We start from the raw sequence: 19,289 nt of genomic DNA, 5'->3' as shown, positions 1-19,289 counted from the left end.
AACGTGTTTTTTTCCTTTCCGGCCCCTCTCACGAAAGCACAACCGTGACTCTCGCGGAAGCAAAATTATGCCTTTGGCGAAAGGGGAAAAAATGTGTTTTTTCGTTTCCGAGTGGCATGGCTGTGCCTCTCGCGAAAGCAAAATCGTGCCTCTCACAGAAGCAAAACCGTGCCCCTCGCAGAAGCAAAATAAACGTGTTTTTCCGCGCAATTTTTTTAAAATTTTCTTTTTTTCCAAAAGCTTAGGAAGACAGGTGAAAAATCAAAAAGTCAAAAAAAAAGAAAAAAACTGTTTAAAAGCCGAAAACACGAGCGCATAAATAAAAAAATTTCCAAAAAAGCGTCCAAAATGCATACGTGACGGACGGTTGAGAGCGCGCCAAGTAATGCTGATCGTTGCGAGGCTTCCGAAGGAGCGCTCATCACCTAGTTGCTCTCGGAAGACGATCACCGCCCAAGGAACATATCGCAGCGCATCCATCCTCCGGTTTCAGCCCAGGTCCAATAAGAACCCAACTGGCAGCCCATCTGAAGGACCAAGCCCCGTCCACTTACCTCGTGGGCCCAGACGAAACGCCATCGCCCTATCCTCCCTTGGGTTTGGTTGGTTTCTCCTGGCCATGGCCGTCGCCGTCGTCGTCTCGGCCGCCGCCGCTGGCGTAGTAGCAGGCCGGCGAGACCAGCTCCCGGCCCTCCCGCTCTCCCCTCCAACAACGCCCTTCCTCCCGTCGGCCGCTCTTCTTCCTCCTCCTCTCCTCTGACTTCCCGCGGAGCTCGCGCCTGCCCTGGTTCCCTCCCCGCAAGCCCGTTGCTTCACTGGCTGGAGTGGAGCAGATTCACCGGCTCTCTTCTCGGTAAGGAACAAAGTCCTGATGACCTCGTTTACCTGTTGCTCTCTTGATGCTAGCAGCGGCCATTTTTTGATTTCGATGGGTTGGTTAAGTATGCACATTAGGTGCTCGGCAGAATGCTGCCTAGGAAACCAAGTTCATTTCAGTTCTGCTTAACCATGCCGTGCACCTGCGTTTCATCTTGCTTCTGCAAACTCAATCTGAGGTCCACTTTGCGCAGGTGCTCACTCTATCATGTGCTGTGAAATGAGGCCGGGGTTCGGGTTCGGGTCTGCGCGGCGCGGCATCTGGAGGAGCTGGCCGGCCCTGTGCTCGCGGCGGCAGCGCTTCGCATCGTCTCTTTGCTCTGCAAAGAAGCTGCATGTCGCAGCCACCACTCTGCCGCCGCCCGGCACGAGGAATAAGAGGAAGGTCATCGTGATATCAGGCCCCACCGGTGCCGGAAAGAGCAGGCTCGCGCTGGAGGTGGCCAGGAGGCTCGGGGGAGAGATCATCAGCGCAGACTCGGTGCAGGTGTACCGCAGCCTCGACATCGGCTCAGCCAAGCCGACCGCTTCGGAGACGAGCATGGTGCCGCACCACCTCATCGACATCATGCACGCGTGCGACGATTACTCCGCTGGGATGTTCTTCCACGACGCGCGAACAGCGACACAAGATGTTCTTGACAGGGGCTCTGTGCCAGTTGTCGCAGGGGGGACTGGGCTGTACTTACGGTGGTTTATATACGGCAAGCCGAATGTTCCACAATCATCCAGCGACATCATATCAAGCGTGTGGTCTGAGCTCGCTGGCTTTCGTGAGAGCGGTCGGTGGGACGAAGCGGTCGAGCTCCTGCTCAAGGCCGGGGATCCCGAAGCTCGGGACTTGGATACGAATAACTGGGCCAGGTTGAGCAGAAGGCTCGAGATCATCAGGTCATCTGGTTCCCCTGCATCTGCCTTCACCTTACCATACAGCTCATTCCAGAAGCAGCAAGACACCAAGCTAACTGATTCCCCAATCGATGATGCAACCTGTGAAGCGAAAGAACTGGAGTATGATTTCCTATGTTTTTTCCTCGCATGCCCACGGGTTGAACTCTACAGATCAATTGATTTGAGGTGTGAGGAAATGCTGGCTGACACAGGAGGCCTTCTTTCAGAAGCCTCATGGCTTCTTGATATCGGGTTGCAGCCGAATATGAACTCCGCAAGCCGTGCTATTGGTTACAGGCAAACCATGGAGTACCTGTTGCATTGCAGACAGAACGGAGGCAGTAGCTCCCCAGAGGAGTTCTTGGAGTTCCTGACCAAGTTTCAGCAGACGTCTAGGAACTTCTCAAGGAGGCAAATGACCTGGTTCCGCAACGAAAAGATTTACCAGTGGGTTGACGCGTCACAGCCTTTTGAAGAAATCGTTCAGTTTATCTGTGACGCTTACAATGGCTCTGATGCAATGGTGCTGCCTGAATCACTTGAAATGAAAAGGGAAAGTTGTGTGCACACGAGCAAGGATCTCAAAACCTATCGCTCAGAGAACAAGGTGTTCCTTGGGCATGAAGAGTGTTGTCACGTTTTGGATTGGATCAGAAGGACGCAAGGGAAGTGAGGTCCAGTTCTACTCTCTTCTTATACTTAGTTTTGTTTCCACCAGAAGAATTATCCGGCAATAGGATTTTCAATTTTTGAGAGATTACAACAGGAATTTTGAGTTTATATATTTTTCTGTTTTCATCATAGATTCATAAAAAAAAAAGATGTTTTTTGGAGTGTTTGGAATGGAATGATAAATTGATGATCCAGGGGTGCTTCTTTGGAGTCTTTCTGTGTGTTGTTTAAATGGAAGTTGGAAGCCGTTCTCTGTTGCAGACTGCATGATGCCAAGTCAGAACAACTCCGAATTCCGAAAAATATAAGTCAGTAAAACAAGTCAAAGAGACATATAAGGTTTAAGGATGGCATGTGATCTCCCTCTTTTGAGCAGATATTTCATAATCACAAACTACATACATAACTGGTTCTTGCAGACCGACGATTAGGCAAGAATCCAATGATGCAGTGGTTTGGTAGATCTGTTAGTACAGTATAAGTTTGACAATGGCGTATCTGTGACTGCATTTGCACCTAACTGAACAAAAAGCACACCGTTTTTAGTTATGTGCAGAAGTAAAGATAAAAGTGGTTGGGCACTAAAGTTAAAGTGTAAACCAACACAAATCGTGTTGAATGTGGGTGTTTATTTTGGGCTAAAACTGCATGGTGACTTGTCTGAATTCCCTTGAAATTGTGTTCAGGTTCCCCCAAATGAGAACATAAGCATCATTGAAAATGTAATGTAAGCATACATACTTTGTTTCCGTGATGTAAGCCAGAAAGGAAGGAGAATAATGGAAAGGTGCCTCTAATCTTAACCTAAACACCCCAAAGCAATGTGCTAGTCGGTGGTGTGCCCACCTTGATGGAAAGCATTAACCTCTGCCTTTGAAAATGATGCAGATTCTTCGGAAAACAGCAAGCGAGGTCTAGTTCTACTCTCTTGTTATGACCGGCCAGGTCTATGGCCGCCGTGGGCCCACTGGGCAGGCTTAAGGCCCAAGTTATCTTAGGTTTATTTTCATATTATGGTTATATATACTAGTTGTAAAACTATTTTGAGAGGCAAGCAATAAGAATAATCTATTGCCCGGCTCCCAGAGGAGCCGGAACCCTAAACCCTAGCCGCCTCCTGCTTGCGCCGCCGCCGCCGATCTGCAAGGACGGCGCCTCGCCGCCGGCCGCCGCGCTCCAGCCCTCGCCCACCTCCCTCCTTCCCCTATAACCTACGCCCTCGGAGGGGCAAAACCCTAGCTCCTAACACCTTGGTATCAGCTACCCAGGTTACGACCATGTCGTCCTCGCCTCCAAACCCGCCGCCACCACAGCTGCCGCTGCCCAACGCCTCCCCCACCGCCGCTGCCACCGACTCCATCAACGCCGCCGCTGCGTCGTCGGGCGCCACCGCCTCCCTCTCGGCGTCGATCTCCCCCGCCCCCGGCACCACGCCGGACCAGGGCCAGGGCCAGCCGCAAACCCAGCAACCTCCGCCGTCGCCTCCACCAGCGCCGCAACAGTTCACACCGGAGGCCATGGCCGGCGTCCTCAACGACTTAGTCGCCGCCGTCCAGGGCATCCGTATCTTCTTGGCCAGCCCGTACGGGCCGCCCCCGCCGCTCCATCCGGCCGCGGCCGCGGGCCAGCAGCCCCTGCCGTGGTACTCCGTACCCGCGGCCATCACCGGGGGCTACCCGGCGTTTCTCTCACCGGCGGCAGCGACGCCGCCATAGCCACAGTGGCCGCCACCGCCGCCTGCGGCGCCACCCGCGCCGCCCGCCGCCGCCTTGGGGCCACAGTGGCCGACCTGGACCGCGCCGTCCGCGCCGGCCCCAGCCGCGCCGTCCCTCCCGGCGGCCACCGCGCAGGGGCCACCACCACCACCACCACCGCCCAGCTCTAGCTTGGGCCGTTCCTCGCCGAGCGGCCTCCCGATCCAAGAGGTCCACTTCCCATCGTCACCGTCTCCGCTGCCGGGCTGGCTCTACGGGACGTCCTCTACACCAGCCTACCCGGAGGCCCGGCCACCGTCGGGCTCCCAGTTGCAGCCCGAGGCGTCGGGCGCCACGGGGAACTATCCCGACCTCTCCACCATGGACCGAGCACCGTCCTCAGCTCTCCGCACCGCCGAGGCAGTGGGCCATGGCGCGCCATACCAGCAGCCGCCTCGGTTCGCGAAGATCGACTTCGCCACCTACGACGGTTCGGACGACCCGCTTAACTGGTTAAACCAGTGTGACCAGTTCTTCCGGGGACAGAGGACACCGGCGTCCGAGCGGACTTGGCTCGCGTCCTACCACCTTCGGGGCGCCGCACAGACCTGGTACTACGCTCTCGAGCAGGATGAGGGCGGCATGCCTCCCTGGGATCGCTTTTGCGAGCTGTGTCTCCTTCGTTTCGGACCGCCACGGCGCGACAGTCGCTTGTCCGAGCTAGGCCGTCTACCCTTCACCTCCACGGTCCAGGATTTCGCCGATCGCTTCCAGGCTCTGGCGTGTCACGCACCGAGGGTGACAGCACTCCAGCGGGCGGAGCTCTTCGTCGGGGGCCTTCCCGACCACATCCGCGTGGACGTTGAGATGAAGGGGCCCCAGGACCTCCAGACGGCCATGTACTACGCTAGGGCGTTTGAGCAGCGCGCCCAGGCCTTGACACGTCCAGCAGCACCTCGGGGGGGCCGAGTGCCTCCACGACCACCGTCGGCCACGCCCGCTTCTTCATCCGTCGCACCGGCAACCACTCCGACCGCGACGCGACCCTTCCGGCGCCTATCGCAGGCCGAGCAGCTCGAGCGCCGCCGCCTGGGGCTGTGTTTTAATTGTGATGCACCCTATGCCCCGGGCCATGTCTGTCCGCGCCTCTTCTACTTGGAGACCATCGACGAGATGGAGGACGTTGGCACTGAGGAGGGACTCGGTGATCCAGCCGCCGAGGTCGCGCCGGCACCCGCACCTGCGCCGGCTACGGCCCTTGTCGTCTCCCTTCACGCATTGGCCGGCATCCGCAATGAGCGGACTATGCTTATCCCGGTCACGATCCACGGCGAGACTCTGGTGGCCTTGTTGGACACAGGTTCCACTCATAACTTCCTTCCGGAGTCTACTATGCGGCGACTTGCACTACATCCCACGGGCGGGGAGCAGCTGAGCATCACCGTTGCTAATGGTGACCGCCTCCGCTGCCATGGACTCGCTCGAGACGTTCCCATCACTATCGGCGACGAGCACTTCGTCATCACTTGTGCCGGCATCGATTTGGGCTGCTTCGACTTCATCCTCGGCGTCGACTTTTTGCGGACTCTCGGTCCCATCCTGTGGGACTTCGACGCCCTGACGATGACCTTCTGGCGCATGGGCCGCCACATCCGGTGGGATGGCGTTGGCGGCACCCCGGCGTCACCTCCGCTCCAGCTCGCCGCGGCCACTGCGGAGGCCGAGCATCCGCTGCTGGATCACCTCCTACAGCAGCACGGTGATCTTTTTGAGGAACCCCGGGGCCTTCCGCCGGCCCGGGTCTACGACCACCGTATTCATCTCCTGCGGGGGTCGGCTCCTGTGGCAGTACGGCCCTACCGGTACCCTCAGTTGCAGAAGGACGAGTTGGAGCGACAGTGCGCACTCATGCTTGCCGCGGGCATTATCCGGATATTGACCTCACCCTTCACGGCACCGGTCCTCCTCGTTCGCAAGTCGGACGGTACATGGCGCTTCTGCATCGACTACCGCGCCCTTAACGCTCTCACACTTAAGGATAAATTTCCTATCCCGGTGGTCGATGAGCTTCTGGATGAGCTACATGGGGCGCGCTTCTTCACCAAGCTGGACCTCCGGTCGGGGTATCATCAGGTGCGCATGCATCCCGACGACATCGCCAAGACGGCGTTTCGGACTCATCACAGCCACTTCGAGTTTTTGGTGATGCCCTTTGGCCTCTCCAACGCCCCGGCGACATTCCAGGCCTTGATGAATGATGTTCTCCGACCCTACTTACGTCGGTTTGTGCTCGTTTTCTTTGATGACATTCTTATCTACAACGCCTCTTGGGCGGAGCACCTCCAACATGTGGCCATCGTCTTCAACGAGCTTCGGGCGCATCATCTTCATCTTAAGCGCTCGAAGTGCTCGTTCGGGACACCTTCAGTCGCTTACCTCGGCCACGTCATCTCGGCCGAGGGTGTGGCCATGGATGCCGACAAGGTGGCGGCAGTTGCCGCCTGGCCGATCCCGCAGTCTCCGCGGGCTCTCTGCGGATTTCTTGGCCTTGCGGGATACTACCGGAAGTTCATCCGGGAATTTGGCCTCATCGCGGCCCCGCTCACGCGCCTCCTCCGGCGCGACGCCTTCTCTTGGGATGAGGAGGCCACTTCAGCATTCGAGGCCCTCAAGGGGGCCCTTACGACGGGACCCGTATTACAGATGCCGGATTTTGACCTTCCCTTCACCATCGACTGCGACGCCTCCGGTGCGGGGTTTGGTGCGGTCCTGCATCAGGGCGATGGACCCCTCGCTTTCTTCAGCCGCCCCTTTGCTGCACGACATCTTAAGTTGGCGGCGTATGAGCGTGAGCTGATTGGGTTGGTGCAGGCAGTACGCCACTGGCAGCCCTATCTTTGGGGTCGTTCTTTCCGGATCTGCACGGATCACTACAGCCTCAAGTTCATGCTGGATCAGAGGCTCTCGACGGTTCCTCAGCACCAGTGGATCAGTGAGCTCTTTGGCTTTGATTTCACTGTCGAGTATCGGCCAGGACGCCTTAACACCGTTGCCGACGCCCTGTCCCGGCGTGACGCCGATGTGGACGATGGCGAAGCGGAGGGGGCGGCCTTCTGCCTCATCACCGGGCCCTCGTTCGCCCTATACGCCGACATCCGCCGCGCGATCGCGACTGCGGCCGACGCCCTCCTCTTGCAGCAGCAGCTGGCGGCGGGTGAGCTGGACGAGCCGTGGCGCCTCGCCGATGGCCTACTTCTCCACGGGCGCCGCGTCTTCGTCCCAGCGCACGACGATCTGCATCAGCAGGTGCTGCATCTCGCCCACTCGGCGGGTCATGAGGGCGTGCAGAAGACGCTCCATCGACTCCGTGCTGACTTCTACGTTCCGGGTGATCGTGCCCTGGTCCGTGATTGGGTACGGTCGTGTGTGACGTGCCAGCGCAACAAAACGGAGACATTGCGCCCAGCTGGCTTGCTTCAGCCCTTGGAGGTTCCTTCTCAGGTTTGGGCGGACATCTCCATGGATTTCATCGAGGGCCTTCCCAAGGTGGGCGGCAAATCCGTCATTCTCACAGTGGTCGACCGCTTCTCCAAGTATGCTCACTTCATCGCCCTGGGCCACCCATATTCAGCGGCATCTGTGGCCCAGGCCTTCTTCGATGGCATTGTCCGCCTCCACGGGTTTCCTTCTTCGATCGTCAGTGATCGGGATCCTGTCTTCACAGGCCATGTGTGGCGCGACCTTTTCCGGCTGGCGGGCGTCAAGCTCCGCCTGAGCACTGCCTTCCACCCTCAGACGGACGGCCAGTCAGAGATTGTTAACAAGGTGATTGCCATGTATTTGCGTTGTGTTACAGGTGATCGCCCTCGTGCATGGGTGGACTGGCTCTCGTGGGCGGAGTACTGCTACAACACTTCTTTTCACTCTGCCCTTCGTGCTACGCCCTTTGAGGTGGTTTATGGTCGGCCACCCCCGCCGATCCTGCCGGTGGATGCGGCCTCGGCACGGACCGAGGCGGCCGGGACTATTCTGAGGAGCCGTGATGAGATGATTGCAGAGGTCTAGCAACGACTTCTCCAGGCCCAGCAGTTGGCCAAACGATACTATGATGGCCACCATCGCGAGGCGGAGTTCGCGGTGGGAGATTGGGTCTGGCTGCGTCTACTTCACCGCTCTATGCAGTCATTGGAACCCAGTGCATGGAAGAAGCTCGGTCCTCGGTATGCCGGTCCCTTTGCTATTCTGGAGCGCATTGGGAAAGTGGCGTATCGTCTTCAGCTTCCGGCCGGCGCACGCATTCATGATGTCTTCCACGTCGGGTTGCTCAAGCCATTCCGCGGTGATCCACCCGCGGCACCGCCACCCTTACCGCCGGCCTCGGACGGACGTCTACTTCCTGCACCGGAGAAGGCACTCAAGGCCCAGCTGCGCCGAGGCTCTTGGTACGTGTTGATTCGGTGGGCTGGACTACCGGAGGAGGACGCTACATGGGAGCAGCGCGAGGAGTTCCGCCAGCACTACCCCGACTTTCAGCTCGAGGACGAGCTGTTTGCGCAGGCGGGGAGAGATGTTATGACCGGCCAGGTCTATGGCCGCCGTGGGCCCACTGGGCAGGCTTAAGGCCCAAGTTATCTTAGGTTTATTTTCAGATTATGGTTATATATACTAGTTGTAAAACTATTTTGAGAGGCAAGCAATAAGAATAATCTATTGCCCGGCTCCCAGAGGAGCCGGAACCCTAAACCCTAGCCGCCTCCTGCTTGCGCCGCCGTCGCCGATCTGCAAGGACGGCGCCTCGCCGCCGGCCGCCGCGCTCCAGCCCTCGCCCACCTCCCTCCTTCCCCTATAACCTACGCCCTCGGAGGGGCAAAACCCTAGCTCCTAACACCTTGGTATCAGCTACCCAGGTTACGACCATGTCGTCCTCGCCTCCAAACCCGCCGCCACCACAGCTGCCGCTGCCCAACGCCTCCCCCACCGCCGCTGCCACCGACTCCATCAACGCCGCCGCTGCGTCGTCGGGCGCCACCGCCTCCCTCTCGGCGTCGATCTCCCCCGCCCCCGGCACCACGCCGGACCAGGGCCAGGGCCAGCCGCAAACCCAGCAACCTCCGCCGTCGCCTCCACCAGCGCCGCAACAGTTCACACCGGAGGCCATGGCCGGCGTCCTCAACGACTTAGTCGCCGCCGTCCAGGGCATCCGTATCTTCTTGGCCAGCCCGTACGGGCCGCCCCCGCCGCTCCATCCGGCCGCGGCCGCGGGCCAGCAGCCCCTGCCGTGGTACTCCGTACCCGCGGCCATCACCGGGGGCTACCCGGCGTTTCTCTCACCGGTGGCAGCGACGCCGCCATAGCCACAGTGGCCGCCACCGCCGCCTGCGGCGCCACCCGCGCCGCCCGCCGCCGCCTTGGGGCCACAGTGGCCGACCTGGACCGCGCCGTCCGCGCCGGCCCCAGCCGCGCCGTCCCTCCCGGCGGCCACCGCGCAGGGGCCACCACCACCACCACCACCGCCCAGCTCTAGCTTGGGCCGTTCCTCGCCGAGCGGCCTCCCGATCCAAGAGGTCCACTTCCCATCGTCACCGTCTCCGCTGCCGGGCTGGCTCTACGGGACGTCCTCTACACCAGCCTACCCGGAGGCCCGGCCACCGTCGGGCTCCCAGTTGCAGCCCGAGGCGTCGGGCGCCACGGGGAACTATCCCGACCTCTCCACCATGGACCGAGCACCGTCCTCAGCTCTCCGCACCGCCGAGGCAGTGGGCCATGGCGCGCCATACCAGCAGCCGCCTCGGTTCGCGAAGATCGACTTCGCCACCTACGACGGTTCGGACGACCCGCTTAACTGGTTAAACCAGTGTGACCAGTTCTTCCGGGGACAGAGGACACCGGCGTCCGAGCGGACTTGGCTCGCGTCCTACCACCTTCGGGGCGCCGCACAGACCTGGTACTACGCTCTCGAGCAGGATGAGGGCGGCATGCCTCCCTGGGATCGCTTTTGCGAGCTGTGTCTCCTTCGTTTCGGACCGCCACGGCGCGACAGTCGCTTGTCCGAGCTAGGCCGTCTACCCTTCACCTCCACGGTCCAGGATTTCGCCGATCGCTTCCAGGCTCTGGCGTGTCACGCACCGAGGGTGACAGCACTCCAGCGGGCGGAGCTCTTCGTCGGGGGCCTTCCCGACCACATCCGCGTGGACGTTGAGATGAAGGGGCCCCAGGACCTCCAGACGGCGGCACCGCGTGGGCTGGGCCGTGGGACAGGGCGTTACTTTTTCTGTCATGGGCCGTGGAACAGAACGCTCGAGGTCGTTCCGTGCTAGCCTGAGCCGTCACGGCAGTGGACGTGTGTGTGGGGTCCACCAAATGGGGAAATTGTGGTGTGGGCGGCTGACAAGCGGTGAAACCGACCACGACCAGGAAAGGGGAGTTCCCATGTGTATGGCGTGTGCGGCGACCGCTGGTGACTCGTTTGCTGCGTCCCAGGTTTCCGCTAAGAGAGGAGCCAGCAGATAATTTGGAACATCCAGATCCGGTGCCGTTGGCGCTACTGCCACGCCGCGAGGTACAACCGCCGTAGCCGGCGGATTCGAACTACGGGTCTGGCTGTGCCCGGCGTTTAGGGGACTGCAGCCCTGGGACATCGGGATGCGAGATCCGGCGAAGGAAGAATGCTTCGCCAACGAGGTCTCTACAATCCACAGGGAAGGTGAATCACGAAGCACCTGGCTGGACCAAGGTAATGCAAACAAATTTCTTATCAGTTCAATGCGGCAATCTTTTTGTAGGAAGTAAAAATTGCTAAGGAGTCTGGCAAAGATTATTTTCAGCACTCATCGAGTGTTTTGGCGTAGTGTGATAAATGTTTCGTGCACTGCGAATATTAGAGTGGATAATTTTCTGTAGGATTTGATTATTCATGCAATGTTCGATTTATACCACGATTGTGTCAAAATTCAGGTTGAGGCTGGGGAGTACACCGCCCTGGAACAATCCATCTAGAAATATGCAGAAGAACTTAGTAAGAGTGTGGTGAAACCTGAACTTGGTCTGAGTTTTGACTTGTCGGGTGAGGCGTCTGACTTTTACAATTTGTCTTCGTGGGTGGTTGGCTTTGGGATACACTATGGTAAGAGTAGATTGAACGATAAGAGGACGAAGATAATGCAGGAGATCCTGTCCGGCTGTGCGGTGAGAGATAATGCTTTGATGTTCATTTTGTTTTTTGACAAACGATGATTCTTGGCGAAGTGAGTTTCCGTTGGTTACTTATTTGGTGGACCTTGATGTGCAGGGGAAGCCGGAGGTGAAGAACAGCCGGTCATGCAGGTGCAGTGACAAGACGAGTCTGTATGACACGCCATTCGGTCTTTTTGTTCGGGTGAACCACCATTTCCAGAGTGTTATACTGGCTAGGGTGCTGATGAGAGATGAGCAAGTACAAAGTTTTGAGTGGGTGTTCGCAGAATTTCTTAGGATGATGGGCATATCTGCAACAAACAAGGTTTTGCACTGTACTAACTTTGCCTGGCAGTATTTATTTGTGCTTCTCTTGCGTTTGGTGATGCTGAGTAGTTCTTTTTGACAAATTGTGCAGATCAAAAGAGAGCTATTGAAGTTGCAATTAAAAAGTGTATCCACACACCGTGCACAGATGGTGCAAAATGGCACTTCTAAACCACGACAAAATGGTACGCACTAGGTGTAAGCTCATTAACTCCCATCTAACAGTGAAGGAAAATAATGAAGAGATTTTGGAAGCGAGTCGTATCGAATGAATAATGTTTTTCAGTGGATATGATGAAACTAGGCATTTTTCAGTGATATATAAGCAATTTTCTCTAAAGTGGGGGTATGGGTTGACAAATGTCCAATCACGTAGTGATAGGGACCTGCAGTTCTAACAATATGGTAGAACCTGGAAAGGTGTTGAATAAATTTAAGCTGATTTAGACAGCATGCTTGGTCAAGTTAAGCCTTTCTAAATTTTTATGTTGCTGAACTTCTGATTATGAATTGCTACCTTAGATTGCAGTGTTGGCCTTTCAGTTATTAATGGACTTCAGACTAAAGTTTGGAATTTTTTTCTTGTAAATGGACTAAGCCTGGCCATTTTTATGTTGTTTGCCATCAAATTGCCACTAAGAGGGGCAGTACCAAATACTGTTAGGACGGTGTTGTCGCACTTATACTCAGCTTACACTATTGCCATAACAAAATCTCTCCCTCGATCATCTAAGCCAACCGATGCCACACCCATATGATGACCGGTCTCATTATTTTATTATAAGCACTGGCAGTGAATTGTTATCACAACAATGGACAAATATTTCACCTCAATGCGACTCATAATTCAACACAATAATTTTCTAAAATTATCTCTCGCCGTTTCAGGGATGATTCTGTGATGAAGACTTAGTAGGTGTCTTGGGAGATCTAGCAGATAGATTGGATGCCCATGTTGGTCCTTTGATAAGTCAATCCACCTCAAACAAGCAAATTTTGGATGAGTGCTTATCATCCAATGACCGTTTGGTCAAAGAATTAGCAAGCAATAATTGGAGAAGCCCAAAATCCTCACAGCTGAGTCGGAGTGTCTTTGCTAACTACTAATGCATCAGTGCATGTGTCAAACCAACCTTTTCACTTCCGCGGAAAAGAAGGTTAAGTACAGTCTAGGCGGCGCAGCAAAGCACGCAACCGCTTCTAGTTAGAACTAAGTGCGCAAAGCCTTACTTCAAGGGTGTGTTCTGCGCTAAGATGACAAGCACCAAATGCAGCGAGAGCGCTATGCTTATATTTCTGAGGCAGTACATTCATCTCTAGTTCGATGGGTGAGAGGGAGGAGAGCTATGAGTAGAAAAGAACTATGATTGTAAGTATATGGGTCCGAGTATGTCGAAGACATAAATCTTTTGGGTAAATATTTTTGATTTGGCATCTTATTTTGCCTGTGATGACCTTTGGAAGTTGATCTTACATGTAGGTGCTGTGAGGTGAACAAATCTGGCTATTGAGCATCATGCGAGCAAAATATACACAAAGGCTATGTTCAAGCGGTTTGGGCAAGGTACTCATCGAAGGGACTTCATAGAAGGTTAATGAGATTGAAAGGGGGAAGAAATATCTGACACACAACAATGCTGCCAAACGTGAAAAATGATGTAGAGTGGTGTATGAGGTCAACATCAAGGAAGACGGGACTGAATTTGAGTGTGAGTGTGGCGAGTTTGAGCACACAGGCAGGTTGACAAACAGTCGGGAGAAGGGCTGTGCAAACGCACGAAGATTCTGTAGCATCAGATGATGGGAAGGTCAGAAAAGAACGACATGCCCGGGGATGCACCAAAGCAGCCATGTAAAGCCCGGCAAGTGTAAAAACTGTGGGATCGAGGGGCACTGCCGGAACACATGCACATGACCATTAGGTGGCGTGCAGAATTAAATTTGTTGGGCTATAGCTTGATCTGGGGATTTTTCTGGTGTGCTGTCCATGCTTGTTCCTCCATGTTGTAAGACTGTAAACATTGTGTGTTTGTTCGTTGTGTTCGGAGAGATCGAACAAATGGTGTCACTATGGAGTGAGAAATTCTAAATAAACTGGTTATGAAAACGTTGGCGTTTCTGTGATCGTAGTGTTTTTTGCACGCTTGGTTGAGTGAATTTGTGGCGTACAGGCGAGATGGTTTGATTAAATTTGTTGCCGGAAAAAATGTGTGGCTAGTGCCGACGTATGGTAGGTTTCATGGGAATGGAAGAAACACGTGGCGCACAGGCAGCTTGTGCAGGGCCTAGTGTAGCGTGCTGCAATTCAAATTTTGAATGTCAGGCTGGAGCGCAGACGGACCAGGATGGCCCAAGGAAAATCCAGAGCCGTGAGGGACGAGCTGTTCCTTTAGCCCGTGGCAACGGCAGCCACATAAAATGAGATGATGGCCCACAATAAGTTTATGTTGCATACAGTGGGAATACCTGATAGAATACAAGTTACAGCGCAGATCCACATGTCACTGGATGGCTAAGATATCAGGTGTAGCTGAGCCTGGGCTCAGAAACGAATTTTCGTTGATTTTCTTCTTTCTGTCAAACAAACATGATGATGCTAGGTAAAGGTAGCTTTTCTGTGAAGTCATGGAGATTCGATGAATCTTCTCATATGTGCTTCTATATGATTGTTTCTTTTTGCTGTTCTCTCCTGTTCTGTTAATAACTACTCCCTCCGTTCCAAAATGTAAGTCCACATACGGATGTATATAGATGCATATTAAGTGCAGATTCATTCATTTTCCTCCGTACGTAGTCCACCTAGTGGAATCTGTGCAAAGACTTATATCTAGGAACGGAGGGAGTAGATCAGATACCAGTGAGTTAGATGCCCATGCATGCATGAACTGGCCGACAGACAAGTAAGCCAGGTTTGACTCGCCAGTCCAGGAAAAGCATCTAATTCATCTATATAGTAGTAGGAGCGCAATTTACGGTGTAAGATGCACTTGGTCAAAGATGTGACTGATGCCTTTGTCTTTGTAGTTGGGCACAGTTTGGCACAATCTGGCCCAAACCATCTAACCAAATCAGAAGGTGGACAGATGTCTTCGTATGGTGTATTTTAATTTTGATTTTTCAGAAATCAAAAGAAATATGCATGGGACATATGGTATATGCTCTTTTTTATTTTTATTTTGACGAAATTACATGCTCTTTTTTATTATTATATTTCCTGTATTTCAGGATCTAAACAGCTTTGTCTTTGGCTACAGTTTACACCAACTCAAAATAGTCACAAGTTGTTTTGGTTTTTATTTTACCAACTGATTACTGCCTGTACACAACTCTGGTAGCTTAATGTTTGAAAAGTATTGGAGTCGTAGAGTAGATTCTTGCTGGTTTGACATCTTCACCTTAAGCATCTTCATCTAAAGCACTGGATCTTTTTCAGTTCTCTTTTTCTATTTTCATCATAGATTCATAAAAAAAATGTACTCCCTCCAATTCAAATTAATGTACTCCCTCCAATTCAAATTAATTGACGTTGCTTTAGTACAACTTTGTATCGGAGGGAGCAGATGTTTTTTTCATGGTGTTTGGAATCGAGGGATAAATTGATAATCCAGTGGTGCTTTTCTGTGTGGCAGACTGCATGATGCCAAGTCAGAACTCTGAATTCAAAATTATATAACTCACAAAAAAAGTCAAAAGAGTCATGAGGTTTGATGATGGCACGTGCTCTCGACCTCTTTGATTGGATGTTTTCATAGTCCAAACTATATATATGTACCAGTTAACTGGACAAGAATATAACTAAGATCGGTAGATCTGTTAGTACAACATAAGTTTGACAATGGTGTATCTCTGACTGCATTTGCACCTAACTGAGAAAAGAGCACATCACTTTCAGGTCTGCACATGAGCAATGATAAAGTTGAGTGGTACCTAACTGTAAAAGAACACAAATCTTGTGAACTGGAGGTAGGTATTTTTGGTTAAAACTGCATGGTGGCTTATCTGAACTCCCCTGAAATTGCTTAGGTTTTTTTTTTCTTGATATAAATGTTTTACTTACTTTTGCAAGGAAAAAGAGAGCTTCAGTTTAAGAAGAATCGTACCCTTTGTGTACCTAAGATGGTACAGCAGCACTTCACGCCTAACAGAGCTGCATGATGATAATCAAACATTAAGGACTGACAGGTTCATTTCCATCTCCCCAACAAACATGATGCTGCCAGGCAAGGTAGGGTAGCTTTTGTATGAAGGCATGAAGATTCCTAAGGAGCTTCTCATATGTACTTGTACATGTTTGTTTCTTTTTGCTGTTCTCTCCTGTTGTTGTGTTAACTAGTAGTAGGTCTGATGCGAGTGAGATGGATGCCCATGTGTGCAACAACTGGCTGGCTGGTAAGCCAGGTTTGACTGGCCAGCCAGTCCAGGGAAGCACAAGCACTCATGAAATAAGTCTACTTGGTCAATGCAACTAGCTCTCCTGTGTGGTGCTAGCGCCTTTGTAGTTTAGTAGTAGTAGGATGCACTTGGTCAGAGAGGTGATGCCTTTGTCTTTGTGGTTGGGCACAGTTTGGCACAATCTGGCCCCAGGCCATCTGACCAAAAACAAATGGTAGGCAGATAAATGTCTTCAGATGGTGTATTCTGATTCTTCTATTTTTTAAAGAAATCCAAAGAAATATGCATGGGGCATATGCTCTTTTTTGGTTTTGTAAGAAGAAGAAAAAGAAGAAATTAACATATGCTCCTTTCGTGGTTTCCTGTATTTGAGGATCTAAACAGTCAAATATTGTTCTGGTTTTCATTTTATATACCAAACTGATTACTGCGTGTACACAACTCTGCAAGCCGGCAGTTTGCTTAATGTTTAGAAAGTGTTGCGACTGGTAGAGTAGGTTTCCTGTTGGTTTGACATGTTCACCTTAAGCATCTTCTTCTTCTGAAGCAGTGTCAGAATATATACTTACACTAATTAAACTGTGCAAGAGTTTAATCAACCACTTGTTCGTTTCTGCCGGCTGCGTCGGTGCTCCCTCTCGTTGACCTAGCCATTCTTTTTCTCTCTTCTTGTACTACTGTTTATTTCTCAACGAAAAAAACGACTCTTTATTTATTTATTTATTTATTTATTTATGTGGGAGCGTGTGAGGAGGAGGAAGCTGCGGCAGTCGGCGAGGGGAGAAGTGGACCGTGGAACACGACGGCCACGTGCACCCCCAGCTCCTCCGCGGACCGCGTAACGGAAACGGAAGCTGCAGCAGGAGGTTAGTACTAGAATAAAAATCAAATCTTTGCGCCGACGATTGATTAAGGAGCAGGGGAGAGCAGAGGAGGCTTTGCTTTTGCTTGGCTCCTCTTCTTCCTCCTACTCCCCCGTCGACAAGCAAAGGCCACCCACCCTCCAACCCCAGCTACCCACCCTCGCAGCCTCCCCTGCCCCTCCCCTCCGCATTTCCCCCGGAGGCACCATCCCCTCGCGGCCGTCGGGATCTCCCTCCCCTGCGCGATTTCGGGCCGCCGACAGGAAGGGGGGTTTCTTTTCCTGGTTGATTGGTTGGTTGCGCGGTCGGCATGGGGATCTCGCACCCGCTGTCCGACGAGTTCTACGGGGGGCCCCGCGGAGGAGGGCTGGGCAGGGCGCTGCTGCTTTCGCCGGAGCGGACGCCGCCGTCCTCGCCGCCGCCGCCCGCGTCCTGCTGCTCGCCCGTGGACGACGGCCACGACTTCCTCCAGCACCAGGTCTCCCGGATGGACACGCTCGCCGGCATCGCCATCAAGTACGGCGTCGAGGTAACTTCGCTCTCCCTCATTCCCTGACTGTCTGGTATCTGCTGTGCTCTGCTATGATTTGGCTGGTGCTGGGCTGCGCGTACAGAGTTTTCAGTTTTGGTAGGAACAATACTATTATGAAGGAATTTTCAGTTCTGGTAGGAAAATACAGTAGGATATGGAGTGCCAGGCACGACAGAAGAGAGCACTTGTCTGTGACAAGATCCAAACATTATGCTCCTCATATTTCCCATAGTTTGCAGCTGCCTAGTGCCGAGCCTTTACCTCGCTCCTCATCATGTATGTAATGCGATGCAAAACACTTACCGAGTTCAGGGTGTTGTGCTCATCTTGGCGTGCGACAAAACATCTCTGTATCTGCATTGCAGATTCGACCTCACATTCGCCGTGGTGGTTTACTTAATTGGAGTTTTATTATTATGGCTGGTTTTCTCTAAAGTGCAGATACAGTGAGTTTGGTTATCGTGTTAAAATTACCTTTTTTGTGTGTAGATATCTGACATCAAGAGGGCAAACAGTCTTGTGACCGACAGCCAGATGTATGCTCACAAGGCATTGCTCATACCTCTACCAGGAAGGCCCATGCCGTCCTCTGTGAAGCTGAATGGCTCCAGCCTGCGATCGAAAAGGTAAACATTTCCTCATGTTAATTTGTTCCATGTGTTTTTAGTTATTTTTCCTACCTGCTGTAGCACACAGACCGTAAGTTTTGTTGTTGTTGATTATTGGTCAGTTATATATAAACTGCAACCTGTTTTCTTGTTGGTGCCGATTTTCTAATATCAAATTAATGTGCCATAAAGAGGACTCATTTTAGCGGTACATAAATTGGTACTTGGCTTGTTGCACTATCTTTTTGCATGTGTAGCATTCCGACTTGCTGCACATCATGACATTTCACCCTACTTTGAATGTTTTCGTTGATAGATGAGCCTTTGTTCTGCCATACCAAACATATTTTTACTAATAACTGCAGTTGTAAAAGCACATGTTTTAAGCTTATTCTCCATTTTATTTTATTTTGCTTGCAGAGCGTGGGCTCCGAACAATCAGCAAAACAGGGACATTGTGGATTCGCTAGATTCAGTTAAGTCTAGACAGCAGCAGTCATCGCTTGCAATGAGCAGCTTGCAGAGCTACTACGGCCTGAGTTCTGAAAGAGGAGACGACATGGATTGCAGCACTGAAATGTCCTTGTACAGCAAGGGAAGCTCCCAAGGTATTGGCAGCGAAATATCGCCAAATGCCTCTCCTCCACCTGACAGTACACAAAGCACTGGCAGAAGCAACGGGGCGACCAAGGAAAAGCAAGACGGCTCCATACGCCGGCGGCAGAAAGTGGACGCTGACACCAACGACGACCTCCTGTCGGACTCGATCAAGATGATCAAGAGTTTCCTGCCGAGGCCGGTCTCCAGCATGCGTTTGAGCTTGGATTCGAGCAGCCCGGATTCCGCCGCGAAGAGCAACGGCGGCTCGTTCCTCGATGGGTTCAAGTCCGTGGTGCGGAGGTCGCCGAGCGCGCCGAGCTTTGCGGACTCGGAGAACGGCGGCGGGGTCTCCATGTGGTCGAGCTCCAAGTGGACCTTCAACCACGAGTCCTTCACCCGTCCGTTGCTCGACGGCCTGCCCAAACCCTCGCCGGGCCGCAGGGTGAAAGCTGCTCTGGACTGAGTTTTTGTCTATGTAACGGCGCAATGGTAGCTCTATTTGTGTGACAGCTCTGCTGCTGCAAGCTGCATCTGTCATGCCATCCATATGAGCTGAGTTGGGAGGGAAATGGAAGAGGAGATTTGGTTGGACAGGCATGATTTTCTGCTACCTCAATCCTTGCTCCTCATAGTGACGATCACATTGATGGGAACACGGAGC

General features: G+C 53.0%; 2 protein-coding genes across 2 annotated transcripts; both read left to right on the top strand.

Annotated features, from left to right (window-relative positions):
• Positions 1-659: 659 nt before the first annotated feature.
• On the top strand, positions 660-2,629 carry LOC119335481 (tRNA dimethylallyltransferase 9-like). The gene is made up of 2 exons (XM_037607605.1): positions 660-853; positions 1,071-2,629. The coding sequence occupies exon 2, from the start codon at positions 1,085-1,087 to the stop codon at positions 2,438-2,440; it is 1,356 nt and encodes a 451-aa protein (XP_037463502.1). The 5' UTR covers positions 660-853; positions 1,071-1,084; the 3' UTR covers positions 2,441-2,629.
• Positions 2,630-16,948: 14,319 nt separating this feature from the next.
• On the top strand, positions 16,949-19,283 carry LOC119341482. Its single transcript, XM_037613355.1, has 3 exons — positions 16,949-17,417; positions 17,910-18,046; positions 18,449-19,283. Exons 1-3 carry the CDS (start codon positions 17,199-17,201, stop codon positions 19,089-19,091), a joined length of 999 nt encoding a protein of 332 aa, XP_037469252.1. The 5' UTR covers positions 16,949-17,198; the 3' UTR covers positions 19,092-19,283.
• Positions 19,284-19,289: the final 6 nt, after the last annotated feature.

The sequence above is a fragment of the Triticum dicoccoides genome, chromosome 7B (assembly GCF_002162155.2).
Source record: "Triticum dicoccoides isolate Atlit2015 ecotype Zavitan chromosome 7B, WEW_v2.0, whole genome shotgun sequence".
Taxonomy (NCBI): Eukaryota; Viridiplantae; Streptophyta; class Magnoliopsida; order Poales; family Poaceae; genus Triticum; species Triticum dicoccoides.
Note: the sequence above shows the minus strand (reverse complement) of the source record. Positions and strands in the feature narration are given on the sequence as shown.